Raw genomic sequence first — 17,587 nt, 5'->3', positions numbered from 1 at the left:
CATATATATGTATGAGAGAGAGAGTAAATTCTTTTCTGTTGCTGAGTATTATCCTACTGTATGCTAGATAACAATTTGTTTCTTCCTTCACCTGTTGAATATAAAGTGAAACATTCTTGTATGAGTCTTTGTGTGAAGATACATTTCTCTTGGGTAAATACCTAAGAGAAAAATGACTGAGTTGCATAGTAGGTGCATATTTAACTTTTTAAAAAACTGCAAAACAATTTCCCAAATGTTCATTTTACATTTCCACCAGCACTGTTTGAGAATTCAAGTATTTTACATTACTGTCAATTTCAAAAATTGACCTATTTCAGTGTGTGTGTGGTAGAATTTCAAGGAGCTCTGGTGGTGCAGTGGCTAAGGCATTCAGCTGCTAACTAAAAGGTCAGTGGTTCCAACCCACCAGCCACTCTGTGGGAAAAAGATGAGGCAGTTGGCTTCTCTAAAGATTTACAACCTTAGAAACACTATAGGGCAATTCCACTCTGAGCTATAGGGTCCATATGAGTTAGAATCAACTAGATAGAAGTGGTTTTTTTTTTTTTTATGGATAGCAGTATCTGAGATTTTATTTTATACTTCTAGGATGACTAATGGGAGCTCTGGTGCCTAAGGCATTTGACTGCTAACCAGAAGGCTGGTGGTTCAAAGCCACCAGCCACTCCTCTGAAGGAAGACTGGGCAATCTACTTCCATAGAGATACCACCTTGGAAACCCAAGGAGCGGTCACTGTGAGTTGGAATCTACTTGATGGCAATGAGTTTGGTTTTGGTTTGAGGATGACTAATAATGCGGAACATCTTTTCACTATATTTATTGGCCATTTCTTTATATTCTTTTATGAAATATCTGCAATTTTCTCATTCTTATTGTTTCACTTTTTCTTGACATGTAAGATTCTTCATATATTTTTACATATATAATACAAGTTTATATATTCTTACAAATTCTTTTTCAAATATATGTATTGTGGATATTTTCTCCTGCTCTGTAGGTTGCTTTCCATTTTTTATTTTTTAAGTGTTGTCTCACACTTAGAATTTTTAGTTGTTGTGTGGGTGTTTTAAAAATATCAGTTATGTCAGTTTGGCTGGCTGCTTTATTTAAATCTTTTGTCTAGTTTTTTGATCAATTGCTAAGAAAAAAAGAGGTTTGAATCTGTTTGTGAGATTGTTTATTTCTCCCTTTAATCTGTTAATTTTCACTACCTGTATTCTGAAACTTTGTTATTGGGTACATCTATGATTTCTTTATATTGCTGCTAAGGGCCGTCAAGTTGGCTCTCACTTATAGAGACCCAGTGTACAACAATACACAACATTCCCCTAACCTGCACCATCCTCACAATCCTTGCTTGCTATGCTTAAGCCCATCGTTGCAGCTACTGAGTCAATACATTTCATTGAGGGTCTTCCCCTTTTTCACTGACCCTCTACTCTCCCAAGCATGACATCCTTCTCCAGGGACTGGTCCCTTCTTACAACATGACCAAAGTACGAGAAGTGAAGTATAGCTATACTCACGTCTAAGCAGCATTCCAGCTTTACTTCCTCCAAGACAGATTTGTTTCTTCTTTTTGCAGTCCATGGTATTTTCAGTATTCTTTGCCAACACCACAATTAAAATACATCAGTTCTTCTTTGGTTTTCATTATTCTTTGTCCAGCTTTCACATGCATATAAGCGACTGAAAATACTATGGATAGGGTCAGGTGCAGCTTAGTTTTCAAAGTAACATTTTTGCTTTATAACACTTTAAAGAGGTCAGTTTGCCCAGTGCAATACGTCATCTGATTTCTTGACTGCTACTTCCATGGGGTGGGGGGTGGGGGATCTCTAGTGGCATAGTGCCTAAGACATTTGACTGCTAACCAGAAAGCTGGAGGTTCAAACCTACCAGCCACTCCTCTGAAGGAAGGTTGGGCAATCCACTTCTGTAGAGATACCACGTCGGGAAACCAAGGAGGGGTCGCTATGCGTCAGATCTGACTCAACAGCAGTGAGTTTTTTTTTTTTTTTTACTTCCATGGCTGTTGACTGTGGATCCCAGTAAAATGAAACCCCTGAGAATGTCAATCATTTCTCCATTTATTTGGCTATTACTTATTTGGTCCAGTTGTGAGAATTTTTGTTTTCTTGAGGTTGAGGTGTAGTCCATACTGAAGGCTGCAGTCTTTGATCTTCATCAGTAAGTGCTTCAAGTCCTATTCACTTTCAGCAAGCAAAGTTGTGTCATCTGCGTATTGCAGGTTTTGAATAAGTCTTCCTCCAATTCTAATGTTGCATTCTTTTTCATATAGTCCAATTTCTTGGAATATTTGCTCAGCATACTGATTAAGTATGGTGAAAGGATAACCCTGACACACACCTTTCCTGATTTTAAACCATTCAGTATCCTCTTGCTCTGAATAACTACTCTTGGTCTATGTACAGGTTCCTCGTGAGCACAATTAAATGTTCTGGAATTCCCATTCTTTGCAATGTTATCCTAATTTGTTATGATCCATAGAATCAAATGCCTTTTCATAGTCAATAAACACAAGTAAACATCTTTCTGCTATTCTTTGCTCTCAGCCAAGATCCATCTGACAACAGCATTGACATCCCTTGTTCCATGCCCTCTTATTAATCCTGCTTGAATTTCTAGCAGTTGCCTATCAATATACTGTTGCAATCACTTTTTAATTATCTCGAGCAAAATTTTACTTGTGTGTGATATTAATGATATGATTGGATAACTTCCACATTTTGTTGGATCATTTTTCTTTGGAATGGGCACATTAGCTCACGAGGGATATTGGTATGTAATTTCTTTTCTTGTGGTGTCTTTGCTCAGTTTTGGCATCAGGGTTATGCTTGCTTCATAGGATGTAATTCTACATGCTTCCCTGCACGTTCTTCTCCTAGCTCCCACACAACTCCAGCTCACCTTAGATTCCTCCCTCTCTGTCTATACTTTTATCTATTGCCATGTGGATTCCATGATTATTTTTTCTTTCTTTCTTCTTTCTCTACTGAGTTCAAAATGTCTATGTTTCTGCAGGTCCCAGCTTCTTCTCTCTCCCGTCACCAACCTCAGTTTCCCTTTCCAGTGTGTACTCGATCTAATACTTTATCTTCTCATTAGATGCTCAGAATTCCAGGATCATTATTTGTATGTTTCACTCAGTCTTGCTGGGTCTCTGTTGTGGAGGGACTGGGCGGAGTGTGTTAGCACGATGCCATCTGGTTTCCATCTACTATTTCCTTTTCAGAATCTTCAAACAGCTGCTTCATGCATTCTGTCCAGCCATTATAGCTGCATCAGTGGGAGAGATAGGGTGTTCTACACCAATTTACCCAGAACTAAACTTGCAAGATAGCTTCTGATCAACTGATTTTAACAATGCTTACTTCAGAGTGATCTGTTTATGTTTCAAAATCCTAGAGTAGTGCAACTCAATATTCAGTGCATATATAACCACCACAGGTGACTCTGATCATAATTTGAGAAGTGGTATTGGTCACAGCTTGAGCTTCCCAGCCTGCATTCCTGAGGCAGAGATACTCTGTGCAATTACTTTAATATGGAGTACAATGATGGGCAAGGAAAATTAAGCAATTAGGAGACAGGCAATATGAAAATGTGTTATTGAGATGGCTACTAAATAATTGCCAGATTCAGAGGAATCATCTAAAAGTTGTATTTAGTGAGTCTCAGAACTGTGCATGAGTGATGGAGGAAGACAGAAAAAAGAATTCATTGGTTTCCGTTTCCCATTGGACAAAGGTTGCCCTGCTGGGCTGTGCATGTTTGAGTATGGTGGTGGGGATATGAAAGCACAAAGAGGGAAGCTCAGAACCAGGAAGTGAGAAATGTGGGGCACTGTCAGGATACACCTATCTATAGTTGGTTGGGGCCCACAAGCAATAGCAGTTGACACAAGATGACAAGCTTGAGAGTATCTGAAGTAGAGGATAAAGTATCTAAAAAACACACCAGAAAATTAAGAAATCTTTGAATTTACTGGCAAGTCTGAAGCATGTATGAGAGCTCTATTATGACATTCTGTATTCAACAGATGACGTTGATGCTTCTCAGGGTTAAAGAACTGGTAGGGAAGGCAGCCCCAAGCTGCTCTATACCACATATTATCTTCTCTTTTCTATGGACCACAGCTAATTGGACCAGGGGTAAATAACTAACCCATAGAATAGACAATGATCTATGATTTGGCATGGGTTTGAAAAGCTTTGCCCAAATAAGAATAACAACAAATATCATAAGCTAGTCAGATTCACTATTATAAATGCAAACTTAGATATACCAAAAGAATAAATAAGCTGGCAAAGGGTAAGAATAGATATTCAGAGATCAATGAAGAATGATGGAGAATCAAACTCTTCCTGCTGCCTATATTGACCTTGCATGCAGAATTATCTTTAAGTTTCAAAATCCACGAAGTTTCCGTATCCACGGAATCTGATTCTATTCATTCTTACATTTCTGTAATATTTCTATCTCTTTTACTGTCAAGTGTATGTGCCTTACCATGTAACCTAACTTGTTAAGCTAGCCTGAGTAAACCTCCATTCCTGCCAATCCAAAAAGCCTAACAAATTAATCCTATTGGTCTGCACTGCTCTACTGCTGCATAACAGATCACTACAAAACTTAGTGGCTTAATTAATTATTTTAAAAAGTCAAGGAAAGGCTTTTATATGGAAGGAAACTTTCTTTGTTGGTTGCCAGAGTCAGAGGGGAGGGGAGGGAACACTGAAAAAATAAAAATAATAATAAAATAAAAACAAAGTATGTGGAAAAACCCCAAAACAAAACCAAATTCGCTTTGTAAATTTGCACCCAAAACACAATAAAAATATAATAAAATAAAAAATAACTTAGTGGCTTAAAAAACACATTAAGAAACATTTTTTTAAAAAACATTATTTTCAAGGTTTATTTTCCACTGAAACAATGAAGAATAGACCTATAATGAAGGTCTAAGAAATTTTAGAAATTAACTAGGGAACATTAGAGCTTTTAGTAGGCTGAAAACTTTACATTGAAATAAACATTCTATTTACATGATTTTTTCTTTTTTTTTAATTTTTGTCATGAAATCAACTCCAGCTTATGGTAACCCATGGGTGTCCATATAGAACTATGTTCCATAGTTTTTGGTCTTTTTTTGTTGTTGTTGTTTTTAAACCTTGTACTTAGTGGAACAAAATAATTTCCTATAATTACAGTTACATCTTTTGGCTTCATCTGGAATCACTCACACATCTGCATTCAGCTGGAGCATCAGGTAGTTAAGAACCAAGATGGCTTCACTCACACATCTGGCAGACAAGCCTGTGGCTGGAGCACCCTACTTCTCTAATGGCAAAATCAGATGTTGCAATGTCTCTTGAGGGCTAGGCTCTGGACTTTGAACCATATCCCTTCTGCTACATTCTACTAGTCAAAGTTAATTACAAGTCTAGCCCAGATTCCTTGCATGGGTAAAAGAACCACTTCTTGATGAGAATTACAAAGTATCGTGGCTATGTTTGCCAATTTGCCTCAAATTCTTTCTGGGCCAGGCTAGGTTCTGGCTGCCTGGAGATTCCCAATGAGTTGCTTTAATGATTTATAATTTAGATGTTTTTTGGATAACTTTTATTTGCCAAATCACTGAGATTTCTGGACTATGAGAAACTGGATTGTAGAATTTTTATGGTAATTCTTAAATGATTTTATTCAAATCTCTGTAAAACATATACCACTACTACAGTTACCATGACACATCTTTATTACTTACTTTTCTTGCCTTCTGTTTTTATCATTTTCACACTTACAGATGTCAATAAGTTATGTATCACATATCAACCTTTCATTCTTTATACATACTTGTTTTTTTCAGGATTAAAATCATTGCTATATAAAACTGCCTTTCAGTGATTAATTTAAAATGAGAGCTTCTAGAGTCCACAGCTATAAATGATTTTCAGTTGAAACTGTAAGAAGTTACATAATTTGTATACAGTAGTTGCCTGAGCTGTGCCTAAAATTCTAAAGAACATTTATGAAGTAGTTTACGCTCAGGAAAAGCACAGTTTAGTGACTCATTATCTATTTTAGTGAAGCACTATAATAAACTGGAGGTATTTTTATAGGAGAAAAAGAATCAGCTATAACAATTAATGAAGAATCAAACATTATTCACTTTTATATCTCTTAATGTGAAGATAATATTTTCACTCAACCAATACGATAAAATCAGAATACTATGTATGAAAGGGATCTCAAATTCTCCCTGATAGAAACTTCATGTTCTTTCAAGCAAGGACTATGCCTTATTTACCTTGTATGTTCATTGCCAAGGACTATGCCTGGCTGGTAGGTATAGAGATATTCAATAAATATTCATAGAGTATTTAAATTTAGCTTAATCTGGATTCCTATCATTTACAAATGAGTGAAAGTAAAACACCACATATCATTTTTACACAGCATTATTGTTTTCAGCATACATAAACCACACAGTTGGTATACTACATTTCATGTTTTATTAATGGTGACATATATGAAAAAAATTAATATATATCAATTACTCATGGTCCCTTATAAATACCTAGTTCATCTTTACAAGCACAATTCATACTGTAAAATTATACCATAAATTAATATTTAAAAACAGACAATTTTTGAAATGCACAAAGACATAACAAATCATGATGAGACACTAAGCTGGTTTATAACCTTGACTTTTAAACATTCTAATTATAAATGAATGTAGACCCTTAACAAGAGTCTGATAATTCTAGGAAGCCCTTTTGAGAGAAGATTTAATTTTCATATAATTAATGGCTAGATTAGCATACCTAAAGTCCTATATGCTAAAAAAGCTCATTTGGAATCCATAAATGCAAGCAGAAGATTCTTATATGCACAAAAATCTTTTGAAAACTTTAAAGTATTCAGATTGCCTTAAATATGTAATCCTTGAAAATTGCTGAGGTTTCCAAATATTATCTTTTCATGTCTTCACAGCCTGAATTTGATCTGATAACAAAAAACAAACAAACAAAAAAAAAACCTGAGTCCACAGGGAAAAATCCATTTTTTTAAAGTAATACAAAACCAATCTATAGGAACGTGTATATGCCTATGCCTAGTTTTCAAAAGCACAATTCTTAAGTTTTTATCAATGTTGTAGAAGCATACAGTTAAAGAGTCAACCATTTCTTGTATGGAAAACAACGGTTTCGTGCCTCAGCCTTCCAACTCCCTTCAGGGTGGTTATCTCTGTATCTCTAAATATAATTTTATCATTACTTTTTGAATTATAGGTTCCCTCAAAAGGAGGATTCAGCTCGTTTTCAATTCTCCCATGGTGCCACTCTACAACCCATTGCTATCTTCTAAGATTCCCATCCTTCTAACACAGTGATGTAGTCATTGTTAATGTGATGATTATATAAATACTATCCATAGCTGAGCCAGATGGTATACTATGATTACTTTTCCTTTTCTCTCCTGTATTTTAGTAAAATGGAGTTAATAATTGTTTCCCTCCATCTCCTTAGTTTTCTCTTTTTTTAACGTATTTATTATTAATCTAACTGCAGTACTCCCCCACTCATTAAACCTTTTATATGGTTAAACACTTCACATAGTCTATCAATTTAATCTTCTTGAAGAAGCAAATTCTCCAACCCATGCCTGCCATACGACTATCCTCTAATGTGATGTCTTTTTTATCATTTGAGGATCTCCATTACCATTCTAGGGATTTCTTCTCCCACTCTTGTGTTTCCTTGTTTCATGGTCCTTTGTTTTCTTCTTGGTTTATTTCCTTGTTCTCTCTGGTAGCATAGTGCCTAAGGCACTTGACTGCTCACCAGAAGGCTGGCGGTTCAAACCCACCAGCCACTCCTCGGAAGGAAGGTTGGGCAATCCTACTTCCGTAGTGATACTGCCTCGGAAACCCAAGGAGGGGTTGCTATAAGTCAGGGCTAACTCGACAGCAAAACAACAACAACAACAACAACATGGAATACATCACTAAATGGATAATTTAGCAAAAGACAAACAACATAAATTTTTGAGACTTCATATGGCAAAAAATGCTAATATTCTATCATCATACTACATTAATACTGCCTAAGAATATAATTTCATTATTTTCCTCCTGGATTTTCCAAGCACAGCCCAGTTATTTTCCAGCTTCCAGTGTTACTGTTGAGAAGTCTGATGCCATCTGTTTCCTTATCCTTTACATGAAACTTGATATTTTCCTCTCAGGAAATTTGTAGAATCTTCCATTGTCCTCAGTGCTAAAGTTTCATAAGGATGTGCTTTGGTGTGGGAATATTTTCATCCACTGCATTAGGCTCTTGAGAAGATTTTAAAACTCAAAATCCATCTTTCTGCTCTGGAAAATACTGTTTAATAATGTATTGGATGATCTGATCAGCTGTTTTCTCTGTTCTTGCTTTCTGAAATTCCTATTATTTGAATATTGGATCTCCTGAACTTGTCCTCTGTGATTGTGTCCCCAAAAAACAGTGTTGTAAACCCTAACCTCTATGCCCGTGTTATCATCCTATTTGTGAATGGATTGTCTTTGTTATGTTAATGGGACAGGATTAGTGTAGAGTATGTCTTCAGTCAATTTCTTTTTATTTACATGAAAGAGATTAAACAAGTGAACAGAAGATAGATGGTGGAAGAGAGATGCCAAGCCACAGGAAGACTGCCCAGGAGCAGCTAGAAGAGACAAAGGCCCTGCTCCAGAGCCAACAGGGAGAGAAAGCCTTCCTGTAGAGCTGCCACCTTGAATTTGGAATTCTATCCTCCTATAATGTAAGAAAATAAATTTCAATTATACCAGTATGAGATAACTAAGACAGCCCCTTACCTTACCTTTTCTTTCCAATTTTCTTTTTTGCTCTATTCTCTGGGAGACTGCCTCTACTTTATTTTCTAATCCTTCTTTTCTATTTTTACTATTTATTAATATTTACCAATAACTCTTTGTTCATTATCAAGTGGCATCATGGTCTTACTCATGAAGGTAATACATTTTCTTATAATTTTTAGCATAATTATAATAGTTTTTTGAAATGTTTTCCCTACGTAAGTTCTAGTTCTTTAAAACTGCTTTTCTTTTTTTTTTTTCCCCGTTTGGATTATAGTATAATGTTTAGATCTTCAAATACCTTGTGATTCTTTGTCATCTGCGTATATGTATGAATAACACTATAAAGCTGATTGGAACTGGGAAACATGTGAGGCTTGTCAAATGGGTCTTCGTTCTAAGGTATGTAGCTAAGCCACTTCTTTAGAATTCTGATATTAATATCTTTAGGTTTTTTTTTCTCTTAGGTTATTCTGATTCCTCAAAGATGACTCAGTGCTATGGGAGAAGTCAAAAAAAGTTCTCATATTCAGTACAAAAATTTGCATTTAATTTCCATATTCAGTTCAGCATCACTGCACAAAATTGTGCCTTGTCTCCTCCAGTTTGGAGACCCTCTGTGATTCTCAGCAGAGAATAAACCTTCTATTTTCCTTTAGGAGAAGGAAGTGTAACTGCATCTTCTCTTTCCAGTTCCACCTTTACTCTTCTAATTTCTACCAATTTTGGAGTCTTTGAGGGGATCTGCACGTAAATTAGCTGTTTCTTCAACTTCTCCAAGTGTTAGTTTAGGATTCAGCTTTCTCAAGTCTGTTAAGTCACTTAACATCCATCAGACTTCCAGCTCCTAAAACTTGGTTGCCATTTTCATTGTTCCCATTCTTTTTGTCCTGTGGGTTAATGTCTTTTTAAAAAGTCCCTTTAGAGTTGGTGAAATTTGGGGACAGAATAAAGTTAAGTATGTGTATAGAATTTTCTGTATTGCGCTTGAACCACTATGCACACAGTTTATAAAATCTTACATAAAAATCTAGAAGCACCCGACACATTTTTGATATATAAAACAAGTTATCTGGGTGGTTTTCTTTGTAAAAATATTTAATTTGAAGGTTTCATAAGGCTTGAAAACTATTTATAGCTCTACAATGATTTCTGTATATTCTCTGGTAGTTTAGAAAAGTCTTCATAATCTGCTCAAGGGGTTTCTGACTTTGAGATGTAACACACAGAATATTAACGAAAAATCCTTCCAAAAGAAAACAGACTCATGGCATTAAACATGAGATAATTTATTGAAAAATTTCCAATCTGAAACTTAAAGCAAGATGACTAAATTGTCCAAAATGAACCAGAGAACTTCTTGTTTATCATGCTAGAAAATTTCAGAATTTTGGAAGCAAAATAAAGAAATATAAGTTCAGAACTTCTTTCATAGTCAGATTTACTAAATGCCTCTATTAGGTTAAGAGTAATAAGCACTTATAAGGCCCCTTTATTTACTGTGACTTACATTCCAAAACAGATTTGACCTCTTTTCAAATCCAGAAATACAGGTGGAAGCATCAAAATATAAACTGTTTATTATTATAGAACAAATATGAACAAAGGATCTATTCAAAACTAAACAGATACACTTATTTTATTATCTATGTACTTAATTTATTCCCCTTTTAAATGAAGTATTTTAATTGAAAAGAGTAAACTTGACATTGTTGAGTACTTTCTTATGCTAAGTCTTTTAACCCAAAGTATCTCATTTAATCTATACAAATGATGAATTTTTTTGTTTTTCAATTTTCAGATAAAAAATGATCTTCATAAGATAATAAGAAGTTAATTATATGGAGAGAGATTAATTAATAAGTAGTGGAATAAATCTGTTGGACCATTACTGTTTTCTATGCTGCCTACATAAAATGGGGATAATACACTTACCTTGCAAAGAATTGTTGTAAAAATAACATAGACTAATATGGCAACACAAGAGCACAAAAATATTTTCAATAAGGTATCTTCCTTACAAAGACTTGGGAGGTAAGATAAAATAATGGATCCAAAAAGTAAAACAAACATGAATTAGCCAGCAAAACCTGAGTTGGCAAGTTGCACTGTCATGTTGGATCATTCTGACACCTAGTGGCCCAACCATTACAGACTAAATAAAACCGAAAGAAAAAAATTAAAAAAAAACGACAGAACTAAAATTTAAAATCAAGGGTACTAACACTCAAGTCTATTTTCAGTACTATGAACTACTGTGAAGGACGATGCTTTGAATTACTTTATTATGAACAATAGTAGGATTTTCATCCATGCTGTATCTTCACCATAAGCAATGGTAAGTACTTGTAAAATAAGAAGTCTGGAATGAAAATATGCTTTATGGCATCTTCTCTGAAGTATTCCTCTGTAACCTATCTGTTGTGTAGGGGAATCAGTCCCACAACCTTGCTAAGAAACTGAATTAGTGGGCCCACAGAAAAAACCCTTAGTTTTTTTAGAAAAACTAGACGTTCTCAATTAAATTTTAAAATATTACTAGAATTCTCTCAGTAGTTTAATGATAAATATCAAAATGGCTGCACAAATACAAAAAAGGAAAATACAATATAGTCTGTACAGTTAACTAAAATACAAAATAACTGTATCACATCAATGATACATATAAATATTTATCAAATGTACATTTAATAACTCTGAACCAAATAAATATTATGGCCTGTTAGGCATATGCATGTAGCCTTTCCTTTTATAACAATTTCAACATGCAGAAGAGGAAAAAATACACGTAACTAACATAAAAAGTTGGTATGGAAGAAATTATAATTTACAACTGTTAAGACTACAACCAGAATTTGTATCTCATTTTTCACCTTTGTTCAGGGCACAGTGATTCATAATAGGAATGATCGTTAGCTGTTCTGTTCACAAATGCAAATAGAGTCTTTGGCCTCATTTGTTGGCCTGACTCAAAAAATGTTCACTGTGGGTCACTGCACTTCAAATAATTTCTATAGCTAATATACAATGTAACCTTAGGAAAAATGATGTATCTTAATCTGTTCCCTGCAGCAAGCCCAAAGTGGGGGCATTGTGGTTCAGTGGCAGGATTCTTGAAGAAGCCAGTGGTCTGATTCCCAGCTGATATACCTTATACTCAGCCACCCTTGTCTGTCAGTGTAGGCTTGTGTATTGCTATGATATCAAACAGGTTTCAACGGAGCTTTCAGACTAAGAAAATCAGTCAAGGAAAACCCCATATGGATCACAACAGTTCAACCTGTAAAAGACCATGGGGATGGAGTAGGACCAGGCAGTAGTATTTAGTTCCACTGTACATGAAGTTGCCATGAGTTGAGTGCCTACTTGACAGCAGTTATCAACAATAACAACATAGGACTGACACAGTAACTCAAAGATGGACTCAATTATAGCAAAGATTCTGAGGATGCTGCAGGACCGGACAGTGTTCTGTTCTCTTGTACATAAGGTTGCTATGAGCTGGAACTGACTTAGCAGCACCCTGACAGCAAGAAGCTTGTACCATCCAACCATAAGCTCACTATTTTGATGAATAACAAAGAGAACCATACATATAGAAAACATAAATACCATTATTTATAATACTAAATGTGAATGCTACAAGCTGTGTAATGTAGAGTATATGATTCTTAAAAGATGGTACTACTTTTTGGTTACTGACAGTTGGAACTAATATTTGTCTCAAAATTCAAATATGTTTCTATTACTAGATCTGACAGAAATTTATTTTCATATATTAAATTTATTTTCTAGAGTTTTCAAATATATTGATTTTAACTATGCAATTTTTATTTAAATAAATCCTTTAGAAAAATGTAATAGAAGCCAAGTGGAGCAACATACTGGATACTTACTGTATTGTTTTTTCTGACAGCAGGAAAAAATGGAAATGAGGGGCAAAGAGCAATGATATGATAAAAATAAAATGTAGAAAAGGAATTAAATATGTGAAAGGATAGGAAATAAGAACTAGAAATGCATTTGGCATGTACCTTGAAGCCAGTCTACACCTTCTTGCAGTCCTTCTCCTTTAATGGCATCACTAGCACTGCAATAAAATTCACAAAAAAACAGATCCATTTCATTACATCTTAGAACTATAAAGCAAAGAATTAAAATGTTGCCTCATGGCAAATTAATATAATCTACTAACTTATTCAAGCAAAACTGGTTAAGTACTGAACATGAATATAAATAGGAAACAGCCTGAGTTCTCAGGATTAACACAAAACATTCAAATCTATATAAATATTTTGAAAGAGTATCAGTAAAAAGTTATCATTCTAAGAATAATATTCAGACTAATATTTTAAAAAAAATACAACCTTTGAGTTATTCTTCCAGTGGTAGAAAAGTTTTATGGAGTCCACCATCTTACTTTGCCAGGCCCCCATGATTCAACAGTATTTATTTATTTATTAGAAATGCTCGATCTACGTTGTAATTTGGGAGGTCTTTTGGCATAGTACCTAAGGCATGTGACTGCTAACCAGAAGGTTGGAGATTCAAACCCACCAGCCACTCCTCAGAAGGAAGGTTGGGCAATCTACTTCCTTAGAGACACCGCCTTGGACACCCAAGGAATGGCTGCCGTGAGTCCAATCTACCCGCAGGCAGTGAGTTGTTTTTGTTAGATTGTAATTTAACCATAAAACCAAAAACCAAACTCACTGCCATCTAGTCTATTCCAACTCAAAGCGACCCCCTTTGGGTTTCCCGAAGCGGTAAATCTTTACGAAAGTAGATTGCCCAGTCTTGCCTCTGTGGAATGGCTGGTGGATTTGAACCACCAGACTTCTGGTTAGCAGTCAAATGCCTTAGGAGCAAATTTATTTGAAATGGAATTTGATACTTATAGCGTATAAACACAGTTTTGGATTGAATTGTGTTCCCACAAAATATGCTTTGAAACCTTAACCCTTGTACTTGTAAATATGGCAGTGTTCGGAAATAGGGGCTTTCTTTTTGTTATGTTAATAAATTCATACCAGAGTAGGATGGACCCTAAACCTATCACTTCTGAATTATAAAAGAGGAGAACAGACACAAAGACACACAAAGGGGGAAGACAAGAAGACATGTGAAGACCTGTCTACAAGCAAAGGAAACAGCAAGGATCAGAGGCACACAACAGAAATATTAGGAGAGAGGCTTACAGAAGGAATCAAATAAGCTGAATCCCTTATATGGACTTTTAGCTTCCAGGACTGTGAGACAATATATACCTATTCTTTAGAGCCATCTACTTGTAGTGTTTCTGTTATGATAAAAACAAAAACCAAACTCACACTCCAAACTTTGGTAAGCTGATATATATATATACACATACATATATAAAGTAGTAGTATATCAGTTTTATATTTATTAGCTTCAGGAGCCTGGCTAGGTTACTTAACTCTTCTGTCACTGGTTTTATCTTCTACAAAACTGACCTCTGATCCCTGACCTCATATGGTTAGTGTGGAAATTAAATATTTGAGATAGTGTAAATAATATAAAGCACCTAAAACAGGGTCTTTCCAAGTTTAAAAGAATAAACTTAAATCCTTAATTGAGGATGTTACTTTATATATAAGGCATATTTGACTGCTAATCAGAAGGCTGGCAGTTCAAACCCACCAGCCACTCCTTGGAAGGAAGACTGGGCAATCTACTTCTGTAGAGATAGCGCCTTGGAAACCCAAGGAGGGGTCGCTATGAGTCAGATCCGACTCAATGGCAATTGAGTTAGTTAAACTGAAATAATAAAATTTTGAGAGTACAAAATATCCTTCCCCAAAGATGCAGGATTGATATTTTCTCATAACATGGTCTTGCTTTAGTCATTTCCTTCAAAGCATAATGATTTTATAATAGTTGTTGTTGTTGTTGTTAGGTGCCATCAAGTCAGCTCTAACTCACAGCAACCCTATGTACAACATTCCCCTGTCCTGCATCAGCCTCACAATCCTTGCTATACCACAGCCCATCATTGCAGCCACTGTGTCAATCCATCTCCTTGAGGGTCTTCCCCTTTTTTCACTGACCCTCCACTTTACCTAGCATGATATCCTCCTCCAGGGAATGGTCCCTTCTGACAATACGATCAAAGGAAGTGAGACAAAGTCTGGCCATTCTCCCTTCCAAGGAACTTTCTGGCTGTACTTCTTCCAGGACAGGTTTAGTTCTTCTGGTACTCCATGGTACTTTCAGCATTCTTTGCCAACACCACAATTTAAAAGTATCAACCGTACTTTTGTCTTCCTTATTCATTGTCCAGCTTTCATGCATATGAGGCTACTGAAAACACCATATCATGAGGTAGATTCACAGTCTTCAGAGACATCTTTGCTCTTCAGCACCTTAAAGAGTTCTTTTGCAGCAGACATGTCCAGTGCAACACATCATCTGATTTTCTGCCTGCTGCTTCCATTGATGTTGACTGTGGAACCAAGTCATATGAAATCTTTAAAAACTTCAATCTTTTCTCCATTTATCGTGATGCTGTTTATTGGTCCAGTTGTGAAGATTTTTGTTTTCTTTATATTGAGATGTAATCAATACTGCAGACTGTAGTCTTTAATCTTCCTCAGTAAGTGCTTCAAGTCAGCTTCACTTTCAGGAAGCAAGGTTGAGTCATCTGCATATTGCAGGTTGTTAATGAGTCTTCCTCCAATCCTGATGCTGCGTTCTTCTTCATATAGTCCAGCTTCTCGATTATTTGCTCAGCATACAGACTGAAAAAGTATAGTGAAAGGATACAACCCTAACACACTCCTTTCCTGATTTTAAACCATGCAGTATGCCCCTGTTCTATTCAAATGACAGCCTCCTGGTCTATGTAAAGGTGCCTCATGAACACAATTATTGTTGTTAGGTGCCACAGAGTTGTCTCCAACTCATAGAGACCCTATGCACAGTAGAACGTAACACTGCTCAGTCCTGAGCCAGCTCCATGATTCTTGCTTTACTTGAGCCCATCACCGCTGCCACCATGTCAATCCATCTCGTCGAGGGCCTTCCCCTCTTTTGACGACCCTCCACCTTACCAAGCATGACATCCTTCTTCAGGGAATGGTCCCTTCTGACAACATGACCAAAGTATGTGAGACAAAGTCTGGCCATTCTTGCTTCCAAGGAGCATTCTGGCTGCACTTCCTCCATGACAGACCTGTTAGTTCTTTTAGCAGTCCACGGTACTTTCAGCATTCTTCACCAGCACCACAGCTCAAAAGCATCAATTCTTCTTTGGCCTTCTTCATTCATTGTCCAGCTCTCACATGTCAGCTCTCACATGAGGCGACTGAAAATACCATGGCTTGTGTCAGGCGCACCTTAGTCCTCAAGGAGACATCTCTGCTCTTCAGTACTTGAAAGAGGTCCTTTGCAGCTGATTTGCCCAGTGCTATATGTTGCCTGATGTCCTGAATGCTGCTTCCATTGGCGTCGATTGTAGAACCAAGTAATGTGAAGTCTTTGACAATTTCAATCTTTTCTCCATTTATCATAATCTTGCTAATAGGACCAGTTGTGAGGATTTTTGTTTTTTTTATATTGAGATGTAATCCATACTGCAGATTGTATTCTTCAATCTTCATCAATAAGTACTTCAAGTTGCCCTTACCTTCAGTAAGCAAAGTTGTGTTGTCAGCATATCACAGGTTGTTAATGATTCTTCCTCCAATTCCAATGCCACGTTCTTCTTCATATAGTCCAGCTTCTCCAATTATTTGCTCACCATGCAGACTGTATAAGTATGGTGAAAGGATACAACCCTGATGCACTCTCTTCTTGATTTTAAACCATGAAGTACTCCCTTTTTCTATTTGAATGACAGCCTCCTGGTCTATGTACAGGTTCCTCATGAATACAATTAAGTGTTCTGGAATGCCCATTCTTCTCAAATGTTATCCATAATTTGTTATGATCCATACAGCTGCATGTTTTTACACAGTCAATAAAACACAAGTAAACATCTTTCTGGTATTCTTTCCTTTCAGCCAAGATCCATCTGACATCAGCAATGATATCCCTCATTATACATCCCCTTCTGAATCCAGCTTGCATTTCTGGAGTTCTCTTTCAATATACTGCTGCAACCGTTTTTGGATTATCTTCAGTAAGATTTTACTTGCGTGCAATATTGATGATATTATTTGATAATTTCCACATTCTGTGGGATCACCTTTCTTTGAAATGGGTACAAATATGGATCTCTTCCACTCACTTGGCCAGGCAGCTGTCTTCCAAATCTCTTGGCATAGCCGAGAGAGTGCCATCAGCAGGGCATCCATTTGCTGAAACATCTCAATGGGTATTCTGTCAATTCCCGGAGCCTTGTTCTTCACCAATTCTTTCAGTGCAGCTTCGACTTCTTCCTTCACTACCATTGGTTCTTGAACATATGCCACCTCCTGAAATGGACGAAGATTGACCAGTTCTTTTTGGTACAGTGACTCTGTATATTCCTGCCATCTTCTTTTGGTGCTTCCTGCATCATTCAATATTTTGCTCACAGAATCTTTCAATATTGCAACTCAAGGCTTCAATTTTTTCTTCAGTTCTTTCAGCTTGAGAAATGCCAAGTGTGTTCTTCCCTTTTGGTTTTCTAACTCCAGGTCTCTGCACATTTCATTATAGTAATTGGCTTTGTCTGCTCGAGCTGCTCTTTG

The 17,587-nt window shown here is 36.2% G+C and overlaps 1 protein-coding gene across 1 annotated transcript in view; it reads right to left on the bottom strand.

The window, feature by feature from the left end:
- Nucleotides 1–7,002: 7,002 nt before the first annotated feature.
- The window catches only part of ARL6 (ADP ribosylation factor like GTPase 6), an 81,552-nt gene continuing 70,967 nt past the window's right edge, over nt 7,003–17,587 (bottom strand). The window contains exons 6-8 of the mRNA XM_042782688.1: nt 12,929–12,984; nt 12,791–12,803; nt 7,003–7,036 (exon numbers count right to left, since the gene is read on the bottom strand). Coding sequence (XP_042638622.1) covers nt 7,003–7,036; nt 12,791–12,803; nt 12,929–12,984 — 103 coding nt within the window. The remainder of the gene's footprint in view (nt 7,037–12,790; nt 12,804–12,928; nt 12,985–17,587) is intronic.

The sequence above is a fragment of the Orycteropus afer genome, unplaced genomic scaffold, assembly GCF_000298275.1.
Source record: "Orycteropus afer afer isolate SDZICR_OR568_19922 unplaced genomic scaffold, OryAfe1.0 scaffold00412, whole genome shotgun sequence".
Lineage (NCBI taxonomy): Eukaryota > Metazoa > Chordata > Mammalia > Tubulidentata > Orycteropodidae > Orycteropus > Orycteropus afer.
The sequence above is the reverse complement of the archived record's forward strand: the minus strand, read 5'-3'. Positions and strand labels throughout refer to the sequence as shown.